The 15,815-nt window shown below is 38.0% G+C and overlaps 1 protein-coding gene across 10 annotated transcripts in view; it reads left to right on the top strand.

Annotated features, from left to right (window-relative positions):
• Window positions 1-15,815, top strand: part of PARG (poly(ADP-ribose) glycohydrolase) — a 131,586-nt gene that overhangs the window by 89,561 nt on the left and 26,210 nt on the right. For all 10 annotated transcript variants that reach the window (XR_007775087.1, XM_050958570.1, XM_050958567.1 and 7 more), the window contains 3 exons: window positions 2,546-2,625; window positions 6,504-6,564; window positions 10,075-10,150. Coding sequence is in view for 9 of the 10 variants with exons in the window: in XM_050958570.1 (XP_050814527.1) it covers window positions 2,546-2,625; window positions 6,504-6,564; window positions 10,075-10,150 (217 nt within the window). In the remaining variant the exon portion in view is untranslated. The remainder of the gene's footprint in view (window positions 1-2,545; window positions 2,626-6,503; window positions 6,565-10,074; window positions 10,151-15,815) is intronic.

Raw genomic sequence — 15,815 nt, 5'->3', positions numbered from 1 at the left:
AGACCTCTTTAATATTTGCTCGTCCAGGCAGCCAGTATGTAATGAGTTAGTAGTTTCAGCTGCAATTCCCAGAGGACAGGTTTCCTTTTTTTCACATTACAAAATCCCTATAAACAGGACTAAATTGTGTTCTTTTTGGCAATCTCATCAGAGAGACCAAGCATGGAATAGATATAGCAACCAAATGAATTTTTCATCCCAGACGTGATCTCTACAATTCAAAGTTCAAAAGTATTAGTGGTATAACACAGAGAAGCTTGCATGCCTGCTGCCCATGCTGTAGCTCTTCTGTAGATAGATTCTAGTTTCCACGATTGTCAGTCTGGCACCTTTCATGAGCACTAAGTTTGTGAAAGAATTTTGAAATTATTGAGCAAAGTAATAACAATATCAGCGTAAACTTCTCTCACACTTTCCCATCAATATTTGTCAATCCTGACCTTAGAGAAAAGAAAGTAGACTCTGTAATTTGTGCTGCTTTTAAATTCTGTGTTTTAAGTTCAAGGAAAAGTGTGTGCTAATATTGGTCCCAGTCCTGCTGTTGGATCTGGTTGGGTAGACCATTGTGTTTGTTTGGAATCAGATTGACTCCAGTGGGATTCTGCACAAGCCCCTGGGTCCACCTATATGGGTCCAGATGCAGAATGACATATTGGAAACTTCTGGTTTTTCAGTTCTCAAAAAAAAAAAAATCCCCAAATTTGTGGTCTCTCAAAATATTTCGGTGAGTTCATTCATCTCTAATTTAAAATATTGAGTTTGTGTTGGGTTTGCCATTTTTTGAATTTGTAAATATACATGAGCTCAGATCTGTCTCTTTATGAAATGGTGTATTTAGTCTTGTAGGGATGAGGTTGTTGTCCAACAAATGCTTTACCAGCTTTTCTGTGGAACAGACGTTGGCCTTGGTGCCAGTTTTTAGTTAGCAGTAAGGAACCACAGAGATGGCAGATTGTGGTTGCCAGAAGCAAATAAGGAGAAGTTTATTTCAGTCCTTTCTTTTGTTTTGTGGTCCATTGTCGCAAAAGGGGGCATTTGAGGAGTGGGAGGCAGTGGGATATGTGGTTCTAATTAACCCAGGTTAGGGAATGAGTGAGTCATGCATAGATGAGTAGCTAGTTTGGCAGTTGAGGATAACTTACTTTTTATTTATTATCATATAAGTGATTTGTTATCCACAACTGTCCTCTTACAAGCTGTTATAAACTTACCAATGCTAGAGCAATTGGGGTAGTTTATGTATATTGTATTGCATTTTGAAGGAACTAACCATGGCTAGGTTGAGGAGTAGTTGTAGATGATCTGTATGTTACAAACCAAATAGGATGAAAAAGAACTAGCAAAACATATGCCCTTTGTCACATTGACCACTTTGTATTTTGTATGCCTTTTCCTCACACGTTATCTGCCTTTTGTCATTTTAGGACCCAATCCTGCAAACAAACATGTAACTTTTCTCACCTGAATAGTCCTCCTGAAATCTATGGGGAATACTGCTCTAGGATCAGTGCCTTTCACTGTAAACTGTTTGGGGCAGGGACTGTCTTCCTGTATGTCTCTACAACTCCTGGTATACTTTGGGTGCTTTTGCAATATAAATAATAATGTAATGAAGGATAAGTAGGGGAAAACCAGGAAAATATGTTTATAAGTTTAACAGATTTCTCTGAACTTCTATTTCTAAGGGCACCTATTTCTAAGGAAACTGGTAACATATTAAAAGTTTAGTGTCTTGGAGACCTGAAGATTACAAGGAGATCTGAAGCTTTAGTTGTGTACCATTATCTCATTAAGGATTTTTTTCCCTTTAAAATAAGGATGGTAGTATTTTTGCATCTAATTAATCAAAATAATTTGTTGTTTGAGCCACTTAATACTAGTGGGATTAAATTAACCCCATTCTGGAGGGCCAGTGCAAGGCTATCTGCACCACTTAAACTCTGTAGAGGTTCCCCAAGGCTGTTCACTGGCTGAGCAACCATGCAAGTGTGCCTCATGCCCCCAAGGTGCTACTGAAAAGGTCTCTGCACTCAGCGTGCGTAGACCAGCATGTAAATACAACACTGAGGGCAGGCCAGGGGAAGGCTGTATATCCACACCCCATACAAATGCTGTGGAAGGTCTGTGGTTTCGAGCTTGTAGACGAGAATAATGGCTGTGGAAGGGCCTTGGAACCTGACACTTAGTTGTTGGATGGATTTTTTTTCCTTAGTGTCTCTACTTCATCTGCTTAAAGCTAATGTATTTGGGCTTTATGCAGGCAAAGTGGATTTTAATTAGAGTGTGTAAGTGACTACTAATAGATAAAGAGAGAAAATTATGTAACTAACCTCTGATTTACAGTCCTTTTTGAACAGAGAAATCACATTTGTTTTCTTTGTTATTTTCAACTTAAATGAGCGTGACACTTTCATCTTATTAAACATCTAGAGAAGCCTCTATTACTTTCAAAATCCAGTCAGATCACTGTTATTAAACAGCTTAATTATTACTCTGTGTGCCACTGAAACTAATTCAGTTACTTTATATCTTTCTTTTTATTCAGGTTGTTTGAAGGGCGGTCGCCAAGGAAGCCTGAAAAGCTTAAAACGCTTTTCTGCTACTTTAGAAGAGTCACAGAAAAAAGTATATCCTCTTATTAGTTCATTTCTTTTGAATACTGTGAAAAATGCTGCTTAGTCTGAGCTGCAAAGCAAAAACATAGAGAATGTATAATAACTGGAAAAATCTATAGCAATACAATGTTATGGTGAAGGTTTTGAACAGAGAAGTCAAGTAATTGAAAATACTGGTTCCCACAGGATCTGTAGCTTTGCCCTGAGGTATAGAATATATAAAGTGTTGAATTGTTATGTAAGATGCTAACTTTCATGCACATGCGCATGCGCTTTCTCTCTCACAAACACACACTTTAACACTGTGTATGTGTATATGAGAGCATGCAGTGTAGTTGTAGCCGTGTCGACTCCAGGATATTAGAAAGACAAAGTAGGTAAAGTAATAATTTGTATTGGACAAAATTCTGTTGGTAAGAAAGAAAAGCTTTTGAGCTACACAGAGCTCTTCTTCAGCTAGGGGTACCTTTCCCACACCTGAAGAAGAGCTCTGTGTGGCTCAAAAGCTTGTCTCTCACCAACATAAGTTGGTCCAATAAAAGATTTTTACCTAAGCCACTTTGTTTCTCTAATATGTGAGTACGGCAGTTAGCAGATTATTCAGTAATTAAAATATATGTATTATCTTAATTATTCCATATGCTGCTAACTGCCATTCTCTTTGTTGTCCATAAAAAGAGAGAGAGAGAGAGAGAGAGCACTCACGCACATTGTAGTTAGAAGCATATAAATACACCCTCACTGTCAAGATAATGGTTTCCAGGAAACTGTAACTTTGAATTTACTGGCTTAAGTGCATCCAAAATCTCTGGTCTGATATTGCAGTAATGCAGCTTTTTTCATTTTTTCCCCAAACACTTTTATCTCCTTCTTCCCCAAAAGCTCATAAGAGAGTTGACCCGCATTTAAAATAAACCCAACTAGATGAGCAGCCCAGCGAGATGTTGGGCTCCCCCAGCTCCCGTGAACTTAATTGGATTTTAAGGCATTCAGCCGCCTGACAGGATATGCTCAGAATGCATTTATGTAGCAGGACACTCCAGTAAGACTATATAAGCTATCTGAGATTCAAGTTAATATACCAAGTGTTCTTAATCGAAGCTTCTTACATTGTCATGGGGTTGCACATTCACATAAACTTGTAAAATACATATATGTGGCTGAGCACTCATTGTAATAAACGTGTACCTACGATGCTCTAGTTGTATGCATAATCATTAAGGCCAAGATTTAATCACGGATATTTGTAGTAAAAGTCATGGACAGGTCAAGGGCAGAAAAACAACAAATCACGGCCTGTGACCTGTCTGTGACTTATACCGTAAATACCTCTGATTGAATCTTAGGGGGAGAGGAAAGCTCTGGGCAGCCAGTGGCAGCTCTGGCCACTGCTGGAGGAGGGAGGGAAGTCCCGGGCAGCTAGTGGTAGCTACGACTGCCCCAGGTCACTGCCGGGAGCCCCTGAGCTGTGGCGGCTCCCACCACCCCCGGGACTGCTGCTCAGGTGGTCCCCGGGGCCTGCCGCATCAGCCACTGCTTGGGGCCGCCAGAGCAGCGTCTGGTGCAGCTGCCTTCAGGGCCATCCGAGCAGCTGGCTGCAGAGCTGCTCCAGCAGTGGATGGTATGGCTGTTCCCAAGGCTGCCCGAGCAACTGTCCCCAGGGCCAGTTGCTCAGGTAGCCCTGTGGTCAGCCACACCAGCTGCTGCAGAAATCATGGAGATCTCAGGAAGTCATGGAATCCCTGACTTCTGCTACCTCTGTGACAAACATGGAGCCTTAGTAATCATTCATATAATATATATCTTAATTTATATCTGAAGTATCATATCTTGGTCTGATGTTAAAGATTTTCTGATGGCATACTCCATATAAACATCATGATATTTTCTACTCTTAAAACTTTATTTTAGAAAATCATTTGTTCTAACGTGTAACGAATACTAATTTTCTTTCATAACTAACTCATACCAAGTCAGAAGTGTTTGGGTTTTTAAAAGACATTTTTAAGGTATTCAGGTGCAAAATGGCATTTAAAAAACCACTCCCATACTTGGGCCTAAAAAAGATTCCCGTTTTATCTGACTCAGTCATTCCTTTGACTTATTCTTCCACCATGCAAACTAGTAGAACCACATCCTATCCTTAATATACCCACCAAAGTCTCATTGATGTCAATAGTTGTTATCCACAAAGGTCAAGAGTAGAATGAGACTCATGCATGTAACTTTGTGTATAGCTTATTGCATTTTTACATGTGAGTGAAAAGATGTTTACATGCAGACTGAATTATAGCAACCTCCTACTTCTAAGTTATACAGCTGCTCCGCCTCCTTATATACTTAGAACATAATCCCAACTGATTTTATGTAACTGGTGAATTGGAATTTTTTACACTATAATTCCAAATAATATTTAATGGGATTCTCAAGTGTTCTTGCTTGAAGTTACTTGTAATTAATAACTTGTATTGCACTTTCAAAGAGACTCTGTTTCTTCCCCCCCCCCCCTTTCTTTTCCCCTCTGTGTAATGAATTAAGACTGAAGTAATTTAGCTCTGGAAATGAGTGGAAATTAAATGTTTAATTCCCCAGCCCTTTTATTATAAATCGTAATTGAGTTTCCTGTAACAGAATACAATGTAATATATGTAAACCAAAGCTTATTACTCAAAGTGTGTGCTTAATTTGTGAAACGTCACTTCCATAATATCACAGAACCCTTGTGGGGAAACACTTGATTAATACAAGACCTTCTCTCTAAAAAATTAAGCTAACCTTTTTTTGTAAAAGTCTTTATAGCCTCATAACATTTCTAACAGTATTACAGGAATATTTAACACTTCTGAGGAATATGTTATGCTTTGCAAAAAAGTAAGAGTTCTTAGAGAATAGAAGTTTTAAAATATGTTTTTGTTGAGATGACGCTGCTATTGTCTCTAATAGTTTCTAATGTCTCTCACGCTAAGAATGCTTTTCCATAGAAAAGAGGGAATAATAATAAAGAATAGATTGAATAAAATGAGTTTCTTCCAAATATTCAAAAACTGGTTTTTTGTTGCTGCAACTAAAACACATTTTTAGTGAAACAAAAGGAAGTCGCATAAATAGAAGTAATCTCTTATAATATGCGTCTATTAGTGACACATCTTTTTTTCTGTTGAGGGCTGGAGTCCTCCAGGAATCTTCCCATTTCCTCTCTCACCTGCTTCAAGAGATAATTAACTTCCTTCCACTGGAATCCATCAGTCCTTCATGTTAATTAGCCAAGGTTCTTGACTGAAAACATACGATGCTGCCCTACTACTTGCATGTAGTGCTTCTTGACCTGCTGACTGAAGCCTGCTCAGGGTCTGAAGTCTGATTTTTGCCTATGGCAACACATTCTGCTCTCACCTGAGCTACCAAGGCAATGTGATGATGATTAAAGCTTAAGTGGAATATCTGAGAAACAACATGCTTTCCTTCCGTGGTCTGATATTGAAAAGAAACACTTTCATGTGCTCAAATTGGGAATGGTCATTAATCATACCCCCAACTTATGACACATGTCATACCCCCACTTTCTCTTTTTATCAGCCAGCAGAAATAAATAGATGTAAAAAGAAGTGGGGGCAAGGAGTTGAAAGTTTGATCATCACATATATTTCCTTCAGTTTGAACACTGACACTGTCAGTGAGGAAATCAAACTTCAGTTTTCCTTTTAGGAGAAGCAAACATTTATTTTAACCAGCATTTTTATTTTAAATTGGTTTTTAATATTCCTGAGTAAGAACCACATGTGTTGTAGCCTTAGTCTCTGAATGATTTTAAGTGGTAAGCTTTTAAAACTTGAAACCTACAGCTAATAATGTATGTTTTACTGATTTTTGTTGTTTTTTTTTAAATAGAACCAACTGGATTAGTGACGTTTACAAGACAAAGTCTTCAAGACCTTCCAGACTGGGAAAGGTAAGTTAAACACATCTCTCATTGTGAGAAATTGTTTTACTTGGTTGTGATGACTTAAGGCCTTATGCAACTCCCAATAAAGTCGTAGACTCCTAGTGACTTCATTGGGAGTTGGGTCAGGCTCTTAATCATTACAAGGGACACTATTTTGTATGGATCTTTGTTATTTTTATTCATCAAGTTTGGAAAAAATGTCAGCTGAACTGATGCAAAAGCAATTTTGGGGTGGGGGGTTATTACTCTTTAGGGGCGTAGTTGTTTCAGTCTTCTGTAGAAGTTGATAATTTTGTCAAATTCTAAAAAATTTTCAAATAAATTTCTGACTTGAGCATAATTATGTACTTGTTACCTCATTTCATTTTGTTTGTTCGTGATTTAAATGAATATTTAAAGAGTGATATTTGCAAGTATATATGTGGGGATGAGGGAAGCCTGGGTGTGATGATTCATCTGAAGCAGCAATGACAGGAACTCGAATGCAATATGCCTGACAGCCAGCATGCAAAATTTGATTTGTTAGCTTTTTCATTGACTAGTGTCATGTCATCAGCAAACAGTCCAAGTAAGATGGTGGCTGCTGGTCTGGAAATGTGAAGTTTTAGATTTAAGCGAAGTTTTTGGATGTTGGAATGTTGGGGCTGGGAAGAGAGGCAAGAAATTGGGGAATTGGGTGTGTAACCCTAGAATCAAAATCTGTAGATTTAGGATTATAGATATAAATACTAGTTAAGATTTAACATTACATGTTAAATTTGTATACAAAACTGTAAATAGCACAGTGTAGACTTACTGGCTATTCCATGTTCTTTCTCTTTTTAGACTTACTTTAATAATTGATGTTTATTAAAAAAGAAAAATCTTATAACTGTAGTAGTTGCAATAGTTACTACCCCTAAAATGTGCTAAAATAACTAATGTGTACATTCACTTTTGATTTACTTTCTATACAATGCATATTAACTATAATCTAAAAAATGCACCCTTGTTGGACACATAGTAGAATGAAGAAGGGTCTGATACTGTGTCTTGCAAATAGCGTGTCCTGGATTTCTTGTTAGTTTTACCGGTTCTCAAATATACTAGAGTTAGTGTATGATAAATGGATGCCCAAGCCCTATAGAGCATACAACAAAAGTTATTTTAGAAGGTAATCCCACTGAAAGTAGTTACTCAGGGTAGGAGCTGACATTGCATTCCCTTGGCACTCACTGCTTGAGTAATTTTGTGCTATCTCTTGCAAAGAGATTGATTTCTTGAGGTGATGGTGGCACAGTGAATTGTAAGGAAAAAGCACTCAGCTTGCTCTGGTTTCAGGATAAATATGCAATGATTACTGAGAGAGACTTTGAGGTATGGCAAAGAAGAATTAAGCCACCATTTAAAAAAGATGAGTCAATTCACAATGCAGAATCCTGGAATTGCAGAAGTAAACAGGTACATATGTGCTGGGCAGAAAAGATGCTGTCATTTTGGGGTCCAAAAGATTTTTAAAAAATCTGTTAGTGTAAGTCTCAGAGTACATCAATTCATGCATGTTTAGTAATAACAGAGTACACATGCTTCTCCTACTAGGAAACTGCACACCCTTACAATTGTATATCTCAAAGGCCAGATCTTCAGCTGGTGTAAATCAGTTTACCTCCATTGACATTGACTGGTGCTTTGCCAATGTACTCAGATGAGGATATGACCCCAAATTATTTTTCCTAATCTTTCTAAATGTTCTGTAAAATGATTTTGTCATATAAACATAATGTTTCTTTGCTCTATCTGTGTAGCTACGTATTTCATACCCCTAAATAGTAATTGTATGCTATTAAAGGTTTTAAAATTGGTGATTGAGAATATAGACATGTTTCACATTAACCTCAATGGGAGCTGAGTAGCTAATTATTTTTTTTAACAGAAAGGTGAAATATCATTTTATTTCTTGTTTACTGAAGTGAGGAATCTAAGCCATCAGTGATATGAATGTACTTCAGTTTATGTACTAGCTTCTCGTACAGAATATTCTGTTTCTTAATATCCTGCTTAAGTAGAGAGTAGATTTATGTCCCCTGTAAATCTCTTAATGGATGATTGTAACTAATACAGCTTAGTTTAAACCATTCATTCATTCATTCATTCATTTATTAAATTCCACTGTATTATGGTTAAATGTCAGACTTCTTCAATAAGTCAAAAGATTTAATACCGTTAATAAAAGTATATGGTAGATTAGAATATTCTTTTCACAACACTGGTGATCAATCCATAAAATTAAGTGATTATTTTAATTTTACAATTCTGGATGGAAATTAATGATCAAAAATGATCATTCTGATCAAAATAAGTCCAAGTTTGTGAAAACCCAAAGAGTAGTTATAGGCTGGAGGCTGTAGCTAAAAAATAATTAGCTACTCAGCTCCCATTGAGGTTAATGTGAAACATGTCTATATTCTCAATCACCAATTTTAAAACCTTTAATAGCATACAATTACTATTTAGGTGTATGAAATGGCAGTGAGCAACAGGATTTTTCAACACCAGCAAATCTTTATCAGCATAGATCAAAATAAGTTACTATGAGCATAAAACAACAACAAAAAGATTCCCCCCAGATGGGGTTCACTCAGGCTATGGCTATAATTCATCTTAGATTGACATAAATTATGTTGCTCAGGGGTGTGAATTAGCCACACACACGTGCACACACCAAGTGACATAATTTATGCTGATTTAAGTGCTGATGTGGACAGTGCTATGTCTATGGGAGAAGCATTCCTGCCAGCAGAACTATGACCACTCACAGAGACTGGAGTAATTAAACTGATGGGAAAGCTCTCTCCCTTCACCTTAGAGCAGCTACACATATTGTTTATCGCAGCTGCTGTAAGCTTTCTAGTGTAGCCTCAGTACCTGGGTGTGGAGTCCTGCTTTCCTACAGACATTCCTCTCTTCTGTCTTTCCAGCATTCCTGCTTATATAGCTGTTCACCCAAGTTAGAGTGTAACAGAAAGGAAAAGGGAAACTGTAGTTAATCCTTTGTATCCTGGGGCAGATCTGCTATTCTCTCGTTGTGGCCTTGGGCGAGGAACCTAACTTCCGTTTCACCATCTATAAAATGGGAATAATAAAACCTAATTCATCAAGTGGTAACGAGGATTGACTGATGTGATCATAGCAAGCGGATATCGTTGGATGGAAAGTACTATGTAAATGCAGAGTATTTATTTTCTTCACCTCCCGGTTCTCTAACTCATATCTGACTTTTGTCACATTGTGCCAAATTCTGCTTTGAGTTATCCTGGTCTTAGTTGTATATCTGGAGTATCCCTTTGGAAAGCAAACAAAGCTTTTCATTGAAGTCAATGGAGTTACTTTGGATTTACACTAATGTAACTGAGAACATAATTTTGTTCATTTTTTTTTTGCATATTTTTATAATAGAGACTTTTACATTTGGTGATGTAGTTAATTGATTCACTGTAAGATAACACTGTATCTATATATATATTTTTAAAATTATAGATCTCGTAAAAAACTGACCAGATTGTATGTCACCTACGAGGGCACTATAGAGAGCAATGGATGTGGTATGCTACAGGTGAGCGTCTAATAAAAAATATGGCTTTATGCTGTGCTTTTGATGACTGGGCAGTTTAGCAAAGAAATTCATATAGCTCCTTGTTTTTTGGTTTTAAGTAGTGATATCATACCGGATAAAAGAAACAACAAAACTGATAATTTTGAAAGCCTTAGTAGTGTCAATATTCCCCTTCTCACCTTGTTTTTCACATGTGTCCCTGTTTCCAAAACCATTTGACAGAAAATCACAAGACCTGGACAGCTTCAGGTCCTTCAATTCAGACATGGGTTGAAGATTGACAGGAGAGGAGTTTCCAGGGTATGATCTTGACAGGATGTCACAGTTTTCAGTTTATTTTTTTAAAAGCTGTTGCTGTGCCCCATCTGGTGACCAGTTCAGTAGTTCAAGAGGCTCTTTCTGCTGCCAGCACAGTCGTTTTGGTCTGAGAGCCAGTCAGCTAAAACTGATTGATAAGGAGAATGTCTCCTCCATATCCATTAAGAAATATTTAGTTTTGTTTGAAGTTTAGCTTTTAGAATTTAGTATAAAAGTTTGTGTTCTGTCCCCTTTATCAACTTATATTATCCTGCCATTTGAAGTTGCTTTTAGTTCTTGCAATCCCGTTTGAAAAGGGGAAATACAGTCCTTGCCTAGGGGAGAAATAGATCCATGAAGTTTGTAGCTGGAACTACAAGGTTGCTGGATAATATCTGGGAATGTGTTTAACGGGGGAACTCCATGTGGTTTGGAGTCCTCCACAGAATTTCCCATGGGGAGTGACCCTTTAAAAAGATCCTAGCATCTCCTGCTTACCAGCACTAGTGGCCAGATGGAGTCTGGAAAGTCTGTCCTGCTCCTGTGGAGCAGCGCTTGGGAGGTGGTGCCTTTTTCCCCCTCAGAGGTTCCAGGGTTGTCAGCTGTTCCATGCTGATTCACACCTGACACCTGCAGTGATGCATTCGTGCAGAGTTTAGGAAACCCTCCAGGCCCCAGTGGCCTCCCAGGAGGAAGAGGGCATCCTTACATGTGTTGTCTGAGCGCATTATGAAAATTGTGCAAGAACATAAGAACGGCCATACTGGGTCAGTATCCTGTCTTCCGACAGTGGCCAATGCCAGGTGCCCCAGATGGAATGAACAGAACAGATTACAATCAAGTGATCCATCCCCTGTCGCCCACTCCCAGCTTGTGGCTAACAGAGCTAGGGACACCATCCCTGCCCATCCTGGCTAATATCCAGCGTGTGTGTGTGTGTGTGTGTACACACTGTTTACTGTATATAAAATCTTGCGTGCATATACGTACATATATACACATACATACACACACACATAAAAATATAATAAATAGGAATCAATAATGCAAAGTAGAAGAGGGGAGATGAAATATACAAATATAAAAAGGTATGTGCCCAGGGTTACTCTTTCTATGGGACAGCAAATATTAAGAGTGCACAGAAGATAATGGTTTGATAGGTTAACAAATGCACAACAGGATGGTTCCCAAACATTTATACTTCTACAAATTCCCAGTGTAACTATATGAACTTATTAGTGTTTCCCTTATCTCTCCTCTCCTCTCTCCTATTTTTTTGTGTCTTGTCTTGAATTTAAACTGATAGGCTCCTCACAACAGGGAGAGACCATGTTCTACCTTTTTGCTTGTACAGCAGCTAGGACAGTGGGCCCCTGATCCTGACTCGGGGTCTTTGGGTGCTACCACAGTATGCACATAATACTATTATTCAAATTATCAATAATAGTAGTAGTAAGTTAACTAGTTATTCCAGGCAGCTCTAAGATATTGTAGTTGATACCCAGTAGGCATTAGTGCTGCTCCATTGTTAGCCATAAGCAGAGACACAATACTGGACCCAATGATGTGACCCAGCATGGCATATCCTATGTCTCAAGTAAGAGCATCACCACAAGTAGATTGCTGATATTTTAACATGAGGAAAATTCTTCTCCTTGAAGCCCTTCGTACCTTCATTAAATCCGAGTATCCAGAATCTGCATGGAGATGATAAACTTAAAAACTACACAGAAATATTAATTTTTCTTCCTTCTCCTTAGTCACCCATCCTGTAACTCCAGGAGGGAGGAGGAAATTATGGCTGATACTTTTATAATGCCTTTTATGTATTGTATAAATTACATTAAACTCAGCTAAAACAAATATACCCTGAAGGGTGGTGATATTCCCTTTTTCTAGCTATTTAGCTTTTTAAGTCTGAATAAACAGAGCAGGTAATCCCTCTGCTTGGATTAAGAATGCTGACAAAACATTTTGGAGAATTTTCATCTGAGTTTTATATACCTCAGTCACTTTTAGCAACACCGCAACCGCTAAATGTCTATCAACATTTTCATCATAAGTTTCAGTGGAGATTTGTTGTTATTATTTTGGCTAGTTTCAGAGCCTTTTAGATGCTAAAAATCATTTTAGACTTGACATTTCGTACGAGTTTGTGGTCCAAGGGGATTTATTTCTTCTACCACTCTCTCATTTTGGTTGAACTCTTATTATCTATTATGAATTCAGTTATCTTAAGAGAGATGTGGAAAAATATAATGGCGTTTGAAAGATTAGGATGGAATAGCATCTTTTTTTAATAAAAAATCCCAAAACTATAAATATATGCTGGTCACTAATTTGTAATGTAGACTCATAGACTTTAAGGCCAGGGGGACCATCATGATCATTCAGTCTGACCTGCACACTGCAGGCCACAGAACTTCACCCACCCACCCTGTAATAGATTCATAACCTGTGGCTGAGTTACTGAAGTCCTCAAATCATGATTTAAAGACTTCAAGCCACAGAGAACCCCCCATTTGCTGTAGTTTAAACCTGCAAGTGACCTGTGCCCCATGCTGCAGAGGAAGGTGAAAAAAACCCAGGGTCTCTGCCAATCTGACCTGGGGGGAAATTCCTTCTTGACCCCAAATAGTGGCAAGACCCACCAGCCAGACACCTGGGATAGAATTCTCTATAGTAACTCAGATCCTTCCACATCTAGTGTCCCATCTCTGGCCTTTGGGGATATTTTGCTACTGGCAGTTGCAGATGGGTCACATGCCATTGTAGGCAGTCTCATCATACCATCCCCTCCATAAACTTATCAAGCTCAGTCTTGAAGCCAGTTAGGTTTTTTGCCCCTACTGCTCCCCTTGGAAGGCTGTTCCAGAACTTCACTCCTCTGATGATTAGAAATCTTGTCTTATTTCAAGCCTAAACTTGTTGATTGCCAGTTTGTATCCATTTGTTCTTGTGCCCACATTGTCCGTTAAATAACTCCTCTCCTCCCTAGTATTTATCTCCCGATTGTATTTATAGAGAGCAATCATATCACCCTCAGCCTTCTTTTGGTTAGGCCAACTAAGTCAAGCTTCCTGAGTCTCATCTTATATAGGCAGTACCTCCCAACTTTTTGTTGTCTCAAATTTTATTATCACGTTCCCACTTTTTGCGCTAAAGTCATTAATGAAAATGTTAAATAAGATTAATCCCAAAACCAATCCCTTAGGAATTCCACTAGTAACCTCCCTCAGCCTGACAATTCACCTTTCTGCATGACTCATGCTAGTTTCCCTTTTAACCAGTTCCTTATCCACCTTTCAGTTCTTATATTAATCCCCATTTTATCGAATTTAACTAATAATTTCCCATGTGGAACTGTATCAAATGTTTTACTGAAATCCAGGTAGATTAGATCTACTGCATTTCCTTTGTCTAAAGAATCAGTTACTTTCTCAAAAAAAGAGATCAGGTTGGTCTGGCATGATCTACCTTTTGTAAAATCATGTTGTATTTTATCCCAATTACTTTTTATCTCTATGTCCTTAGCTACTTTCTTTCAAAATTTGTTCCAGGACTTTGCATACAATTGAAGTCAAACTAACAGTCCTGTAGTTTCCCAGATCACTGTTTTTCCCTTTCTTAAAAATAGGTAATATATTACCCATTCCCCATTTGTAGGGTTTGACCCCTGAGTTTACGGATTCATTAAAAATCCTTGCAATTGGGCTTGCAATTGCTGTGACAGTTCCATTAACATTCTTGAATGGAGATTATCTAGGCCCTCTGATTTGGTCCCATTAAGCTGTTTGAGTTTGACTTTTACCTCGGATGTGATAAGTTCTTCTTTCAAATCAACATTTCTATTAGCCACTCTGTCACAACCTCTAAACTCCTCATTATCCGTATTAAAAACTGAGGCAAAGTGTTTGTTTAGGTGTTGTACCATGACTACTTTATCTTTAATCTCCACTCCATCCTCAGTGTTTAGCAGTCTCACTTCTTTCCTTGTTTTCTTTTTATTTATATGGCTGTAGAGCCTTACTATTGGTTTTAATTTCCTTTGTAAGGTCTAACTCTGTTAGGCGTTTGGCAGTTCTCACTTTATCTATATACTTTCTGACTTCCAAAAGGTAGCTTTCCTTTCTGATACATCCTGTCTTCCATTCCATATTGGCTTTTGACTTTCTGCTTTCTCTTAGTAACCTGTTTGAGATGCTTGCTCATCCAGTTTGGTCTGCAACCCTTCCCTATGATTTTTTCCCCCTTGCTTGCATGTAGACTTCAGATAGCTTCTGCAACCTTGACTTAAAGTAATTCCAAGCCTCCTCCACATTCACGTCCATGAGTTCTTCCGTTCAGTCCACTTCCCTAACTAATTCCCTTAATTTTTGAAAGTTTGCCCTTTTGAAATCAAAGACCCTAGTTGTAGATCTGTTTTTGTTTATCTTTCCGTTTAGTTTAAACTGAATTAGCTCATGATTGCTCGAACCAAGGTTGTCCCTTACAACCAGTTCTTCTATGAGATCCTCACTACTCACCAATACTAAATCTAAAATGGTATCACCTCTTGTTTGTTTGGTGACTGTTTGGTGGATAAATCTGTTGGCTGTCACGTCCAGGAGAATCTGGACCCACATTTGTCTCCCATAATCTCACAATTCCCAGTAATATTTTTTTCATTAAAAATATTAACAATGTCTCTATCCATATCCCCATCAAATCCTGAGAGGTCCATAGCATATCCCAAGCACAAACCCAGAGCTTCTGGAACCTTTTTCCCCAAAGTGCTTTTGATCCAAATAGATTCTCTTTTATCCATTCCATCACTTCTAATTTTTTTACAGTCTACCTCATGATTTATATACAGTTGTTAGTCCACCACCTTTATTTCTGTGGATGGAGGCTTTTTTAAAGTGAAATACATGCTACTCCTGCAAAAAAAACAAGAGCTTAAAGCTTATCTATTTAAAACAGTATGTCAGTCTGTTTTGAACAAAAAGTCTCATCCCATTCAGGTGTCCTCAGCTATAGTTCATAGTGAATCTCAGTAGGCAGAGAACTGCTGGTACAGTTGCATTACCAGTCTATAAATGGTTTAGGACATGCAGCTGATGGTCAAATGTTTAATAAAGTGTATTTTTTCTAACTCCTGTAAAATATAGAATGGGAAAATTTTAAAGGGATGTAAAAATGGAAACAACAACTATCTTGTACTCCAATAAATGTTTGGAAAGAGAGTGTTCCTTTTAAGGATCTTGGACTGAAAGCATTTTGTCAAATAATAAACCCCCACCCCTCATGATCTACTAATTGCTTTCTGATTCTTAGATGAAGAAGGTAACCAGGGGAACAACAACCTCTTTCCTGTCAGCCAGTTGGA

The sequence above is a fragment of the Gopherus flavomarginatus genome, chromosome 6, assembly GCF_025201925.1.
Source record: "Gopherus flavomarginatus isolate rGopFla2 chromosome 6, rGopFla2.mat.asm, whole genome shotgun sequence".
Classification (NCBI taxonomy): domain Eukaryota; kingdom Metazoa; phylum Chordata; order Testudines; family Testudinidae; genus Gopherus; species Gopherus flavomarginatus.
The sequence above is the reverse complement of the archived record's forward strand: the minus strand, read 5'-3'. Positions and strand labels throughout refer to the sequence as shown.